The sequence below is a fragment of the Danio aesculapii genome, chromosome 12, assembly GCF_903798145.1.
Source record: "Danio aesculapii chromosome 12, fDanAes4.1, whole genome shotgun sequence".
In the NCBI taxonomy this organism is placed as follows: Eukaryota; Metazoa; Chordata; class Actinopteri; order Cypriniformes; family Danionidae; genus Danio; species Danio aesculapii.
The window spans coordinates 8,289,967-8,305,249 of NC_079446.1; the positions used below are offsets into that span (position 1 = coordinate 8,289,967).

Below are 15,283 nucleotides of genomic sequence, written 5' to 3' on the forward strand. Positions count from 1 at the left end.
GTGAATCGGCTTTCAGCTACTACGCCCCTCGTTGCTGGAATCAGCTTCCAGAAATGATCAGATGTGCTCCAACATTAGGCACATTCAAATCAAGACTGAAAACACATCTGTTTAGCTGTGCCTTTACTGAATGAGCACTGTGCTACGTCCGACTACTATGTTTTTCTCTTCTTTTTAATTCTTTTATAACACATTTTATCAGCTTTTATTTTATTTTTATTCTTACCATTTTTATGTTTGTTTTTATTTCTCTTATAATTGTTTCTTTTATTCCTGTTTATGTAAAGCACTTTGAATTGCCACTGTGTATGAAATGTGCTATATAAATAAACTTGCCTTGCCTTGCCTTGCCTTGCATGTTCAATTGCAGATCAGAGCAGGTTGGGTGGTGTGGGTCTGGTGGGGTTACAAATCACTTTCTGGCCATCGGATATTAGGCATGGATATATATATATATATATATATATATATATATATATATATAGTGATTTTCGAGAGTATTACTGCGCTTTGTAAACGTTAATTATTAGTCTCCTCATACAGTTTGATAGAGAGCTTGGAGCCGGAAGCCGCCTTCGTGTGACATCACTCTTAACCAGCGGATATTTACTATGTTCTGAGAGCTGAGCTGCTTATTTTGAATCTCTCAGACATATCATGGTAAGTGTCCAAAGGTCTCTCTTACACACTCACACACCCTATACTCATAACTCTATATAAAAGTCAGAAACCTATTTTCATTTTTTACTTTTCAACAGTAAAAATGACAAATTTTACCTCTTCCCAACAGGAAAAACCATCAACAATCATCATTAGCATCATTACAGGCTTTGCAATCAAAAAATGTTCTTATAATGGAAGTCAATGGGGCAAAAACAGCCACCAACATAACGAAAGTGTAGCCATTATGTCCAGAGTGTATTGTTGAGCTTTTGAAAAATTTCAAGGCATTTTTTCAAAATATGTGTCAAAATATGTCACTAAAAATTATTCCATTTGCTGAAACAGAGAGGGTTGTGGCCAAAGTAAGCCTCAAAATCACCAGAGTGCATGAAAACATCCCCAACAGCACACAAGGGTTAAAGGGATCATATTATATATATTTTATCACCTTCGACGTGTACGAATGTGTTTGAGAATCTTCAGCTTAAAATAACTCATGGATCATTTATAAAATGTCCAATTTTGGGCTAAAGCAAAAACACTGATTTCATGCATGCTTCTTTAAGGCAGGACACTGCAGGCAATAAAAAAAATCTATTTAAGGTCTTGTTGTGCATGTTTTTTCAGTCTAATGTAAAAGAAAACATCAAAATACACTTTTAAGTGTTTCTTATGTCACACTTTCTCAATTTGTATCTTTAGATTTAAATTTCAATCCATACTTTTAATTGTATTCAATTATTATTTTCTCATTATATATTTTTCTCTCTAAAAATACCTAAATGCTAATTTTGAAAAAAAAAAAGTTAATTAGAACCTGACTGTATTCAATTTTAAAATGCTGTGCTTGAAATGTATGCAAATTAGCACATATTTAATAAAATGGGTGTTAGTTAATTTTTTTTAACCCTATTCGCTAGCAGTGCTTTGCCTTAAACATAAATAAGATGCTGCTTCTCCCCACCCCTATTCGAGAAGAGGGCGGAGCCTTTAAAGCTTCAACAACAACAAACAAACAAACAATGCATCTGCATGCACACAAACGTCTGGTCAGTCTACACTCCTGATGTACAGTTTTCCAGTACAGACACACGGAAAGCTGCTGTCAGACTGCATGTTTGCAGATCTGTTTCTCATGCTCAAACAGCAACGTTAACACAGCAGAACGCTGGAAGTGTAAAACACATATTATATGGCCCCTTTAAAGGAACGGTTCAATTTAATAATGAAAATGTCATTCACTTGCCCATACATTCCAAACCTGTATGACTGCGCATGTCTTAAAATTAAAAAAAAATAATTGTGCATTTTTTTTTCTTTCAGAAAACATGATTCTACAGTGTGCCCAAGATTTAGGATAAGGGTTCGTACTAACTCAAAGCAAAGAAAAAAAACAACATAAAAGGCATCAACTTTAAAAATATAAAAATGCTAAAGTGAAATCTGCTTGCCATGGCAATGACCTTTCAGTGAATAGTTTTGTATCATTTTTTGTTTTGTGACCTCTAGTCTTAAAGAAACCGGATGGAAATAAAACAGCTTGAGTTTTATGTTTCCTAAATTTCTCTTTTTCGATACAATGAATGAGTAAATGACATAATTTTCATTTTTAAGTGCAAGACTAGGGGTAAAAACCTAATAATTGTGATTTGTAAAAGTTTTTGGCTCTACAAGGTGAGTTTATTTGTCAAAAATACAGTAAAAATAGTATTTTTAAAAATATTTACCACTGTAAATTTTAATACTTTCAAATTACTAGCTAAACTGCAGTCGTCAGTGTCACATGATCCCTAAAAAAATCTATAGTATGCTGATTTGCTGCTCATTTATTAGTGTTATTATCAATGTTGAAAAAGATTTTGCTGCATAATATGTTAGTAAAAACTTTTCTCGTGATTCTTTTATGAATAGAAAGTTTATAGAAACAACTCATTTATTACAAAGTTTTTATTCAGGGTGTCCACGGGGTCTTAAAATGTCTTAAAACGCCTTAAAATCTCAAAAACTAAATTTCAGGCCTTAAAAATGTACTGTTATATTGTGTTGTAGGTCGTAAATCTTTTTTAAACCGGTCTTAATTTTCCTTTGTTCACATGTTGCTACCTAATCTGGCCAACACCCATCCAATCGATCTCAATAAAACTTTTAACTTTAAAATGTGAACGTGAAACCGGAGAGACCGGAGGAAACCCACACGAACACGGGGAGAACTTGTAAACTCCACACAGAAATGCCAACTGACCCAACCAGGACTTGAACCAGTGACCTTCTTGCTGTGAGGCGACAGTTCTAACCACTGAGCCACCATGTCGCCGCTACATTTATTCAATTAAATAATTTTTTGGAAAGGAAAAATAAAAATTAGCCCGGTATGAGTCTAAAATTTCACTCATAATGGTCTTAAAAATGTCTTAACTTGGTGAAACCTGCAGAAACTCTGTTATTATAATCAGTTTATTGCATTAATTCTATAAAGCATTAATCACAAATAAATATTGATTTAACTAGGTGTAAAAATATGAATACCTTGTATTACTGAATTATTATTGAATTTGAAATGTGTTGTATGACTGTTTCCACAAAAATCATATGCATAGCCGAGTTTTCAACATATTATGATCCGACCACTGTAAAAATTCTGAAAATTCAGCTTTACCATCATATGAATACTTTCAATTTTAAAATAACTACAGGGTGTCCGACGGGTCCTAAAGTCTTAAATTTCAAAAAGTAAATTTTAGGCCTTAAAAAGTCTTATATTTACTGGAATATTGGTCTTGTAAGTCTTAAGTAATTTTAAACAGGTCTTAGTATTTATCTAAAGCTACTCAATTGATCCAACACCAAATCCAACATCCAATTATCAAACATCAAAATTATATTCATAACTAACAGTCTATTGTGCATTCATTTAGTTTATTAAAGTTTTTTTATGTTATGCTGAAAAAATGTGCATGTATACAATTAGGGTCTGCTTGATTTGACATTATTTAAATTATGTGGCTAAGAAATTGCTAATTAGAATTTGTTTCTTGATGGCGCAACTTTTTTTTTTCTGCTGGGCCATTCAAAACTTCTTAGCGTTTAGCCCTTTATAAGTCTGAAATTTCATTCTTGATGGTTTTAAAAAGGTCTTATAAAGTCTTAAACTTGACCTGAGTAAACCTGCAGAAAACCCTGAACTAGAAAAAAATGTTTTAAATGTAATGACACTTTACAATATTATTGTTTTTACTGTATTTTATGTTCAATAAATTCAGCCTTGGTGAGCAAAATCCCATTTAAAAAATGTTTTTACCCCATTAAATGTCAAATATTAGCTTATAATGTAACTGTCAGGACACTTAACTTCACAAATGAAACATTATAAAAACAGCTATTTACATCATTAGTTTAAATATCCCTGCGTGATAAAATCAGGACTTAGAAACAGAGCGAGGATCCGACGGTAATTTGGCTTCTTGCAGTAAAGTCTCAAAGTCGGGCGAACACACCAGCTTGTGTGTGATGTTTCCGAGCACGGTCATGTCACCGGTGAGGCCCTCCGACAGACGCACACACACCAGTTGCTGCAGATATACAAACACCAGCATATCACATCAAATAAAACATCCATTATGTGAATGAGATCTACAGTGCATGAACAAATGAAACAGGCTTCAATAACAGCCGTGAAAACTGTGTGGACACAACTGAACCTTGACTTCAAACTCAGAATTATTAGCGCCCCTGTATATTTTTTCCCCAATTTCTGTTTAATGTTTCAACACATTTCTAAACATAATAGTATAATAATATTGCAACTATTGAAATAAGGATGTGCCAACTCACCTGCAGGAAAGAGAAGGCTGCTCCCTCTGAAACGTCTAGTGTAACATTTCCCATGACCAGCTGGACTTTACCAGACTTTCTGATTTGCAGTTTTCCAATCAGACCCTCTGAGAAGTCTGACAAAACAGGAACGGTGCTTTTATCAGGCTTGTCCTAAAAATCAGATCATCATAGTATTAACCCTCCTGTTGACCTGTTACAAAAAATGAATAAATATATGACTAAGAGTATATCTTCTTAAACCCTAGTGCTATTTTGGGATTTCCGCCTGGATTTTGCCTATCCAAATTTAAAAGCTTCCCAAATCCACATGCAGAGGTGTAAATGCAAAAATTTGGTCTCATTTTAAAGAAAACCCTTTGAATTTTCATAAAACACCATTGAAAGTGTTTAAAATAACTGTATATGTTGTCTGTGTTATAATAAACACCTAAAAAAGAGGTGCTTTTTGTATTTTTTTTTTTTAATAAACTCAAATTTGAAAGTGTACCTTTTAGGTTCTGTGTGGTCTAGGTTGCTGTAATTAATTTTGGTGGTTCCTGCACATGTCTGTAATCATAGGAAAAAAGAAAAATGTCTCTACCATAATCTATGCAAAAGTTATTGTATTCCAACTGATGAGAGGTTCTATACAAGCCACAGGGATCGATCATTGTTTTCATATTTCACTATTCTTTTGTTTGATCAAACATAATTCGCTGTGTTTGGACCATGTCAGACATATAAAAGGATTACTTATGCACATCACCTCAAAAACAGAGGAGAAATGGCCTGTTTTGAAGAGCACAGCATAAGGTAAGAGTCTGTCTGGGGCAGCTTATTGATCATAAATGTATTGTTTTCACTTCTGCGCCATGGAAACACGGTGATTCAGTCGACAACTGTTTGATTTGTGAATTTAATTCAGTAAAAAGAACGCTAGAACCGTATGAGCACCGGCAAGAGCTTCCATTTGAGCTATAACTTGTACATGTGTCATATAAACCATATGAAAAATATGAAAATGAACCAATGTTCAATACCCAGCTCGAGTTTCGAAAAAATACTGTGTATTTAAGTGTAAATAACTTTAGTACAGTAGAATAAAAACCAAAGTGATGCATATGTGCATGAAATATAGCTTCTACACTTTCAAACGAAACCACTTAAGGGGGTCTGGTGCAATGCTAGCCCTTTAAACCTTAAAGGGAAAACCGATGACATCACGGACCCCAGAGTTTGTGAGGATGAGGATATATATATAGGCCTATATATATATATATATATATATATATATATATATATATATATATATATATATATATATATATATATATATATATATATATATATATAGGCCTGCCACCACAGCTGGAAAAAATCCTAGAGAAAACACTGATATATATATATATATATATATATATATATATATATATATATATATATCAGTGTTTGCGCTAGGATTTTTTCCAGCTGTGGTGGCAGGCCTTTTACACAAATCTACCAACTACCTATGGTGTTATTTCAATGACAAATGGAGAAATGTGGTGAACATATTACAAGTCGAGATTGCATTTATGTAATATAAGCATGTGAATCTCCTTGGTTGCGCGTCGATTTCCTCTGCTCGTGTGCAAAACTTCTATCACACCCCCTCAAATATTATGCTGCTCAAGCGCAGATCTTCTTGTGCGCTCTCAAATAAACACTGCTGAAGTGTGATTTAGTGTGTTTATGTAATGGATATGTCTCCAACATTTATTAGATTTGCTAGGAAGATTTATGAATGTCTCCAATAGACCTACAGAGCAGCATTAATGCGTCCTGAAGTAAAGAGAAACAGCCATAAAGTCCAGCAAGATAAAGTCATTGTAAAGAGTCATAGACCTTTATCTATAAATAAAGTATAATTATGGAAACTGTGTTCATCTTAACTAAAAGCTACGCCGTGTTTGCTGCCCTCACACATCATGCACTTGTCAGTCAGTCAGTCAGCACGTCACCTTAAAGGGTTAAACAAGTGACGCACAGCACAACAACGGTTACAGAAAAGTTTGCGCTGTTATAATTCACTTATCTTTTAATATGTTTTGGTGCGATTATAAACCGCTATTAAAAAAAACAACAACAACAATGACTGAATGTTTTGAATGAGAAGCTGTAATGTAGACGTGGTGGGATGATTTTTGGTGTAGCGCCCCGCCATGGAAGAATGAATGTAGTGGAAACCATGTATATATACAGTTGAAGTCAGAATTATTAGCCCCCCTTTTAATTTTTTTTTTCTTTTTTTAAATATTTCCCAAATTATGTTTAAAGAGTTCACACTTAGCTGATGATTGATTATAAGCAAGTTTGGCATGCTGTCCTGGGAGAGAGCCCTGAGCTCAAAAGGTCCTTAATCCCTGGGCTCCCTCCCGTTTGCAGTTTCGATCAACTCCCCCTTTTTGATAAGAGCTGATGACTAAAATGATTGCTATGAAGAGATATGCTGCTGGATGAGAGTTTGACTGGAGTGCTAAACTTAGATTGATCGATTCACTTGTAGTGCATGTTTTTGGAATGAGCGAGGAAACCGGAGAACCCGGGGGAAACCCACCTGAGCACGGGAAGAACATGCAAACTTTGCACAGAAACGACAGCTGGCCTGTTAAAGGACTAGAACCGGTGACGTTCTTGCTGTGAGGCAACAGTGCTAACCACTGGGCGACCGTGCCACCCTATGAAGGGAAAGGTGGAGGAGTAGGGGTGGAAGGGGGGATTCTTCAAATCGAAGATGACTGTAGTGAGAAACCCTGGCTCTTTATAGTGGGTTAGGAATCGTCTGATTGGTGGATCATACATAGTTAATGCAGAACCAGCCGTGTTCAATCATAATCACTTGATCCTCTCGAAATTAGTGTGACCCACATGAGTTTTAGGTCACAAGAGGATAAGTTAAAGCTATATCTGTTATTTATTACTGTATTAACATTGTATCTTTAAGAAGAACACAAAGTTGCATTTTTTTAAACTGCTGGCAGTTGAGAGAAAGTGTTGGTACGACAACCACAGCGCGTCTTCAGTCAACAAAGAGGACAGCACAGCTGACGACCAACTCTCTGTTTCTCTCTGTTTTTTATTCATTTTAAAGGTTAGTAAAGTACTGCAATGTAGAGGAAATACTATAATTTTATGAGATAAAATTGTTGTGTATAACTGCAGTTATGTGTGTAAATGATAGGTGTTAAGTCATGTCTGTTATTTGGAAGAAGTGGGTTTGTTAATTGAGTTTTAAAGGATAATCTGATGTTAGCATGTGATACTGTTATTGTTTTATGATCCTGTATTTGACACATATTTGTATATATATATTATACATCTATCTATACATGTGATATCTGAGATGTCATGGCTTTTAATGCCATGTGTGATTAAAGTCAACAAAGAGGACAGCACAGCTGAAGACCAACTCTCTGTTTCTCTCTGTTTTTTATTCATTTTAAAGACCTCCAGAGTGAGGTCTGCAACATTAGTTTATAAATAAGCTTCACTTAACAGACCAAGGACATTTTCAGAGAGTGCCTGATAATATTTTTTCTTTTAGAGAAAGTCTTTTTTATGAACCATTTTCAGGGCAAAATTATTAGCCCCTTTAAGCTATATTTATTTAGACTGTCTACAGAACAAACCATCGATATACAATAACTCGCCTAATTACCCTAACCTGTCTAGTTAACCTAATTAACCTAGTTAAGCCTTTAAATGTCACTTTAAGCTGTATCGAAGTGTCTTGAAAATATCTAGTAAAATATTATTTACTGTCATCATGGCAAAGATAAAATAAATCAGTTATTAGAAATGAGTTATTAAAACTATTATGTTTAGAAATGCATTAAAAAAATCTCTCCGTTAAACAGAAACTGGGGAAAAAAATAAACAGGGGGGGCTGATAATTCTGACTTCAACTGTATATAAGAGTTTGAAATATGAACTTACTAGAGCTTTAATATGCGCTGTCCGCTTCTCTTCAGTCTTGCCATCCTTTCTGGTTTTCTCTGGGCTGGAGGTTTTAGGTTGACCAGGAATGGTATCTGGAAGCTGAATAAACAGCAGTTCTTCTTTATCTGAAACGCTGAGCTGCTGGAAAAGTTCTCCAACTGTTGGCTGTTCTGGACCTGCAGATGAGCTCCTCGATGTCGGTGGGTATTTCTGCTCAACTCTTGCTGACTGCCTTGGGTTATCAGACGTTGTCTCTTCTTTAACTGCAAAGATGGATTCAGTTAGTTTTCTCGAACGTGAATTGTTTTAATTAGCAACACAAGGCACACAAAATGCAACTTACATGAACTAGCTGCATCCGTTGACAAAAAGTTGCATGACTGATGGAGTGGAAGTCTGATTGGTCTTTGCTTAGGGTCGTTTTTTAGTCCAGGATCATCCAAAAACTGTTCAATTAAACAGGTCAAATGATTATTTTTTTGGGACTTGAAGGGATAGTTCACCCCAAAATGAAAATGAACTCACTATGCTGAACACTAAATAAGATATTCAGAAGAAATCTAAAACCATTGACTGCTATAGTAGGATACACAAATCCTATAGAAGTCAATGGTTACAGGTTTTCAGCATTCTTCTAAATATCTTTCATGTTCAACAGAAGAATAAAACTCAAACAGAGTAAGAACAAGTGAAGGGTGAGTGAGGTTCTGATGACAGAACGTTAATTTTTGAGTGAACTATCGCTTTAAAGAAGTTGTACTGTGCATATGATAAAGGATCACTGTGTCTGCTTACATTATCTCGTGTGAGTTTTTGCAAAATTGCATTATCGTCGTCCTCTGTGTTGTTCTTTTCTTTTTTAATGCATTTTGTGACCAGTGCAGGATCACAAGCAGTCAGGTTAGAGCCGCCCCAATTACCTGCAAGACAAAAAAAACAGGCATCCAAAACTAATTTCAGCAAATATATTTTGGTAATTGATCTTCACTGTACCAACACGAATGCAAGTATACACAGTTAAAGTCAGAATTATTAGCCCCTCTTTCATTTTTTTTTTCTTTTTTAAGTATTTTCAAAATAATGTTTAACAGAGCAAGGAAATTTTCACAGTATGTCTGATAATATTTTTTCTTCTGGAAAAGTCTTATTTGTTTTATTTCGACAAAAATAAAAAGCAGTTTTTAATATTTTAAGAACCATTTTAAGGCCAAAATTATTAGCCCCTTTAAGCTATTTTTTTTTTCGATAGTCTTTAGACTTTGAGCTGTATAGAAGTGTCTTGAAAAATACCTTGGAAAATATTATTTACTGTCATCATGGCAAAGATAAAATAAATCAGTTATCAGAAATGAGTTATTAAAACTATTATGTTTAGAAATGTGTTGAAAAAAAACTTCTCTCCGTTAAACAGAAATTAGGGAAAAAAATAAACAGGGGGGGCTAATAATTTAGGGGGGCTAATAAATCAACTTCGACTTCATATAATAAATAAATCGACTTCAACTGTATGTACTGTTAAAATCAGAATTAGTAGCCCCCCTGCACATTTTCCCCCCAATTTCCGTTTAACACATTTCTAAACATAATAGTTTTAATAACTCATTACTAATAACTGATTAATTTTATCTTTGGCATGATGACAGTAAATAATATTTGAATTTTACATATTACATTTACAATGTACATTGAGATTTACATATTTTTATGTACAGGCGAAGCGGTGGCGCAGTAGGTAGTGCTGTCGCCTCATGGCAAGAAGGTCGCTGGTTCGAGCCTCGGCTGGGTCAGTTGGCATTTCTGTGTGGAGTTTGCATGTTCTCCCCGCGTTCGCGTGGGTTTCCTCCGGGTGCTCCAGTTTCCCTCCCAGTCCAAAGACATGCGGTACAGGTGAATTGGGTAGGCTAAATTGTCCGTAGTGTATGAGTGTGTATGGGTGTTTCCCAGAAATGGGTTGCAGTTGGAAGGGCATCCGCTGCGTAAAACATATGCTGGATAAGTTGGCGGTTCATTCCGCTGTGGCCACCCCAGATTAATAAAGGGACTAAGCCGAAAAGAAAATGAATGAATGAATGTATTCACTTTATTGTGAATTAACAACCAGGACAAAGTCTGTAGTCCATCATTCCAAGTCTATACAAAATTGAGCATTTTAACCAACAGTAGACATACACATAGGCCTAATATTATTGTTGTTTTACCATATGTTTCAGAAATAACAATAATAATAGCCTGTACATATTAAGCTTTATTTTACATATATAGAATCGTGAGAAAATCAGGATCTTGATGTTAAGCAAAAAAATTATGATTCTCATTTTAGCCAGAATCGTGCAGCCCTAATAGGTGTTGTTCAATAGTTTTAGAATGGCTTTGATGAAAGGTGATAAACCACTTCAAATGTTGACTACTGTAAATAATCATGTCGCTCACCTCTAAGCAGTTCAAATGAAGTAAGTTAATTGAAGGTCATAGCGCAATACTCATATTTAACATGAGTTCAATTAAACAAGTTTTCCATTGGATGTTGGACAATGGAAAACAAAAACCAAAGGGAAAAATAATCAGACATTACAGGACAGTTTTCATCACAGTTCAAATACATGCCTTACCTAGTTTCCTATATGTGTCAGCAGGGCCCTGCTCAAAGATGGAGTGAGACTGAATGGTTTGAGGCTTTTCTCGTCGCTGTCGTCTCTCTCGATGTCTGTCTTCCCTGTCTCTTCTCTCTTTCTTTGGTGCACTGTGAGGCTCCTCCTGTAACCTCCACAAAGCAGTTTCAATTCAGAGTGGTTTACACCGCAAACAAATGAGTCACACCTGCTATTAAAATGCAGTTTTGGTGGTCCTGCTAAAAACATACGATAATATGGAATATATGTGATGATGTAGAGTATTATGATAATGATATTTCTTGCAATATAACATTTCCCTTGAGAAATGCTATTACTTTTATTTGCTATCTTTTAAGATCTTTTTTTTTTTTTGTAATGATCTTACTAAAATAAACAGGTAATAAGTTATTTTTTTCTGATCTGACTGAATCCAATTCAGGCAAATAATAATATTAATAATAATAATAATAATAATATATCTGTGTATTTATCTATATTTCTAATACAGTGCTCGACATATATGAGTACACCCCTCACAAATCTCTATTTAAATTAATATTTCTATAGGAGGATTTACAATATTATATTTATGCATATACATTACATTAATCAGTGCTAAAGCCAAATCTGGAGCTAATCTAACAAAATAACAGGCCAAAATTAGTACATTCAAATATATATGTTAGGGAAAATTATTAAACAAAAAATGTAAAAAGCACACAATTCAAAAGAAACAAAAAAATTATTATTATTTGTTAAAATTTTGTAGTTTGTAATTTTTTCCAATATTTTGCATTAATTTAAATGTATTACCTTTTTATTTCTAAAGATGTTTGACAACTAAAATATTATTTTAATAAATATATCCATTCAATAAATCTGTTTTGTTCAAATGCACCAAAATATATGACTTATATTCCCGAAAGATTTATTAAAATACTCATTTTCAAAATGTGGTGTACTCAATTTATGTTGATCTATATATCTATATCCATCTATGTGCACTCAAAAAAAATATATATAATTTTTTGCTCGTTCAAACTACTTATTTAAAATGAGCTGAAACAACACAATTCTTGAGATTTCATTGGAACAACTTAATTTTTTATGTTCAATCCACATAAATTTGTTAAAAGTTAACTTAATCAATTTGTGTTGGGACAACATGAATGAATTGTGTGGAACTCTGCATTTTTTACAGTGTATGTGTGTATTAACATTATTTCACGTATTAAAATATTTAGTTATGCAATTTAGTCATATTTACAAGATATAATCTAACTCCCAAACCCAGAACACAGTTTGCTGCTTCGACAAAATCTCCATTATAAAAAGCCCTATCGCAATGAGGATGAATTGAAATGAGCACAAGTACTACAAATACAAAACAAAGTAATATAATGATATTTTTAAAAATACTTACTCATCTTTACTTTTGCGAACGGAGTGAACATTTGGTACAAAGGTTTTCTGGAAGGAAAATAAATACACAGAGAGTGAATTATTAAGTGTTTGGTTCATTTTTATAGTAACACTCATATTTGTTATACATGACCAGATAGTAATTACACTAAAATTAAAAGTAAAAACAAAGTTTAGGCCAATGACATGATGACCAATTTTGGTGCCTGCATCAAATACAATTTACAAAAGTGATAATTTAATTTAATATTAAAAAGAATATTAAATGTAATGAAGTGTCTATAATTTAATGTCTCATACTTTTAAGTATTAAGTAAAATGTCAAGAATAGGGGTAAAATAATGTTTATTCTAGTGTAATTTAAAGTAATAGGTGTATTTATGTAAACTTAACCTGCATTTATTAGATGAATATACATCATATTTATGAATAACTGGTCATTTTTATGCGGTTGAAAGGGCATCTGTGGCATTAAATATATGCCAGAGTAATTGGTGGTTCATTCCGCTGTGGCAACCCCTGATAAATCAGGGACTAAGTTGAAGGATAGTGAGTGAGTGATCATTTTAAATTGTATTATACATATATATCCTAATGGTTTGAAAAATGACTGCGCTGCACATTTACATTTTCTTCATAAGTTTCTCCAAAGCAAGTTTGAAACCATGTTTTTTATTGTGAAAAGCACGATACAAGTAACATAAGTTAAAGGAATAGTTCACTGAAAATGTTAAATGTACTCACCCTCAAACCATTACGAGTTTCTTTCTTCAATTGAACAAAAGATGATATTTTGAAGACGTTGAGAACCTGTAACCATTGACCTCCATAGTAGAAAAAAAACAAATATTATAAAAGTCTATGGTTAAATTGAGGACTTTCGCCTTAGTAATATAATTTCAAACAAGTATTATTTGCAAATTAGCAGCCAATGACTACAGTACAACAATGAGTACAACATTGTCCACAGTCAAATAAATAGTGGTAATGTTGTTTTGAAGTCATACAGAAACGTGATTTCAGTCCTTTTAATATTTAAATGTACCATGGTAAACAATATAGTGAGCAACTCACAAGTTGTCAATGAATGAATGTGTGAATATAAAACCAACTTTACCTCAATAATGGTTACAGGTTTCCAGTATTAAAAAATATTTTATAATAATTTGTTTTTAACACAAAGTGGTGAGTAAATTATGACAGAATTTTCATTTTTGTGTGAACTATCCCTTTAAACCTATATTTTGTCTTTGTTGAAGATTAATACAGCAGAAAAAATGGTTTAACGTTAGACACTGGGATGTGTAACCTTTTTAAATCCCCCCAGGGTCAGGTCTCTGGATCGCAGGGAGGTCAGTCTGCCTGGTGGAGGAGCATTGTGTGAAATTCGCCCTGGCAGTCCTTTACCCAGAGCAAAAGACGGTCTGAAAGTGGAAGATGAGCTCGCCTCCGCGTCCCCATCTCCATGATCACACATCCTGCCAAACACACAATCACCAACCCTAGTGAGCAGCATAACATGTGATTACTCAAACTCAAACAAAGGCGAAAAGCTTAATTTTCCTAAACAAACGCTCGTTCAAAATACAGTGAATGCGCGCTCACTGGGATGTCAAGGCGCGCGCCTCCATTTTGTTAGCAACCTATGCTACCAAAACAAAGCCTTCCATAGCACTTTATGACATTTAGACGGACATATATAGAAATGCTTCGTACGGCTGCATTAGAGATAAGTGAAAATAAATGCTATACGTACTTGAAATTTGTGTAAACAGCTCACGTCATATCTGCCAAACTCATCCAGCTGACAGCTACATCCTTGCAGGAGCATCATTGGTCACGTGATACGAGCCCTCTGTTAGAAAAAAAAATATTATATTATATTATATTATATTATATTATATTATATTATATTATATTATATTATATTATATTATATTATATTATATTATATTATATTATATTATATTATATTATATTATATTACAATAATGCACAAATATTTTTAACTAAAATAAATAAAATATAGTTAAAGTTTATATTTGTCCATTTAGTCGTATGGTCATCTTGAGGGTTTTATTAATAAAATCTTAATTAATAAACTATTAATAAACTTTTAACTTAAAATTTTATAAGTGCTGTATATTAAATAATAATAAATTAATAACATATCTTTTATTTTAACTGTTATTTTATCTGAACAATAAATAAATATTTTATTTAAAATGTATTTACAAATATATTTATAGCTTTTTTTATATATATATAAATATCATATTGTATTAGGCCTATATAGTGATATACTCTAAAAACGCTGGACTGTATTTCAAAAATACTCTTTAAAATTGTAAATGGTGAATTTTAATGTAATGTACAACATCTTAAACATTTATTTATAGTTTATTTCATATGGTCTCTATTGCCATAAAACAGTTTATTATCTCACTGAATTTTAAAACTACTGTCTATGAAATGTTGTGTTTTGTGTAAAAAATACTCAATATTTGTAAAATATATTTTTGTTTTGAACATTATGCATTAACAAGTATAAAATAAAATGAAACTAAAATGAAAAGGTCTGTATTGTAATAGTAGGCTCTTTAGTAAGTTTTGGGACACAGACCCCTTCAATTCACCTTACTTCTGGCTCATATTGAACTCAAATGAGCTCATAAAAGGGCAGCGCTCAACTTTTGCATGCCCTCAATTTATACTCCTATACTAATATTATATTATATTATATTATATTATATTATATTATATTATATTATATTATATTATATTATATTATATTA

At 33.2% G+C, this 15,283-nt stretch overlaps 1 protein-coding gene across 1 annotated transcript; it reads right to left on the reverse strand.

The window, feature by feature from the left end:
• Positions 1–1,023: 1,023 nt before the first annotated feature.
• zgc:171971 (uncharacterized protein LOC569690 homolog) lies at positions 1,024–14,318 on the reverse strand. Its single transcript, XM_056469976.1, has 9 exons — positions 14,245–14,318; positions 13,798–13,966; positions 12,490–12,536; positions 11,064–11,215; positions 9,250–9,374; positions 8,798–8,900; positions 8,452–8,717; positions 4,495–4,647; positions 1,024–4,232 (listed from the first exon to the last, which is right to left on the reverse strand). The coding sequence occupies exons 2-9, from the start codon at positions 13,963–13,965 to the stop codon at positions 4,080–4,082; spliced, it is 1,167 nt and encodes a 388-aa protein (XP_056325951.1). The 5' UTR covers position 13,966; positions 14,245–14,318; the 3' UTR covers positions 1,024–4,079.
• Positions 14,319–15,283: the final 965 nt, after the last annotated feature.

Bases quoted from the DNA above. Each gene is read 5' to 3' on its own strand.
- zgc:171971 (XM_056469976.1), bottom strand. From the start codon at position 13,965: ATGTGTGATCATGGAGATGGGGACGCGGAGGCGAGCTCATCTTCCACT. The intron at 11,216-12,489 runs GTAAGTATTTTT...TGCTTTGTGGAG, and splicing joins GTTCGCAAAAGTAAAGATGA to GTTACAGGAGGAGCCTCACA. The intron at 4,648-8,451 runs GTAAGTTCATAT...TCTGATTTTTAG, and splicing joins CAGCGCATATTAAAGCTCTA to GACAAGCCTGATAAAAGCAC.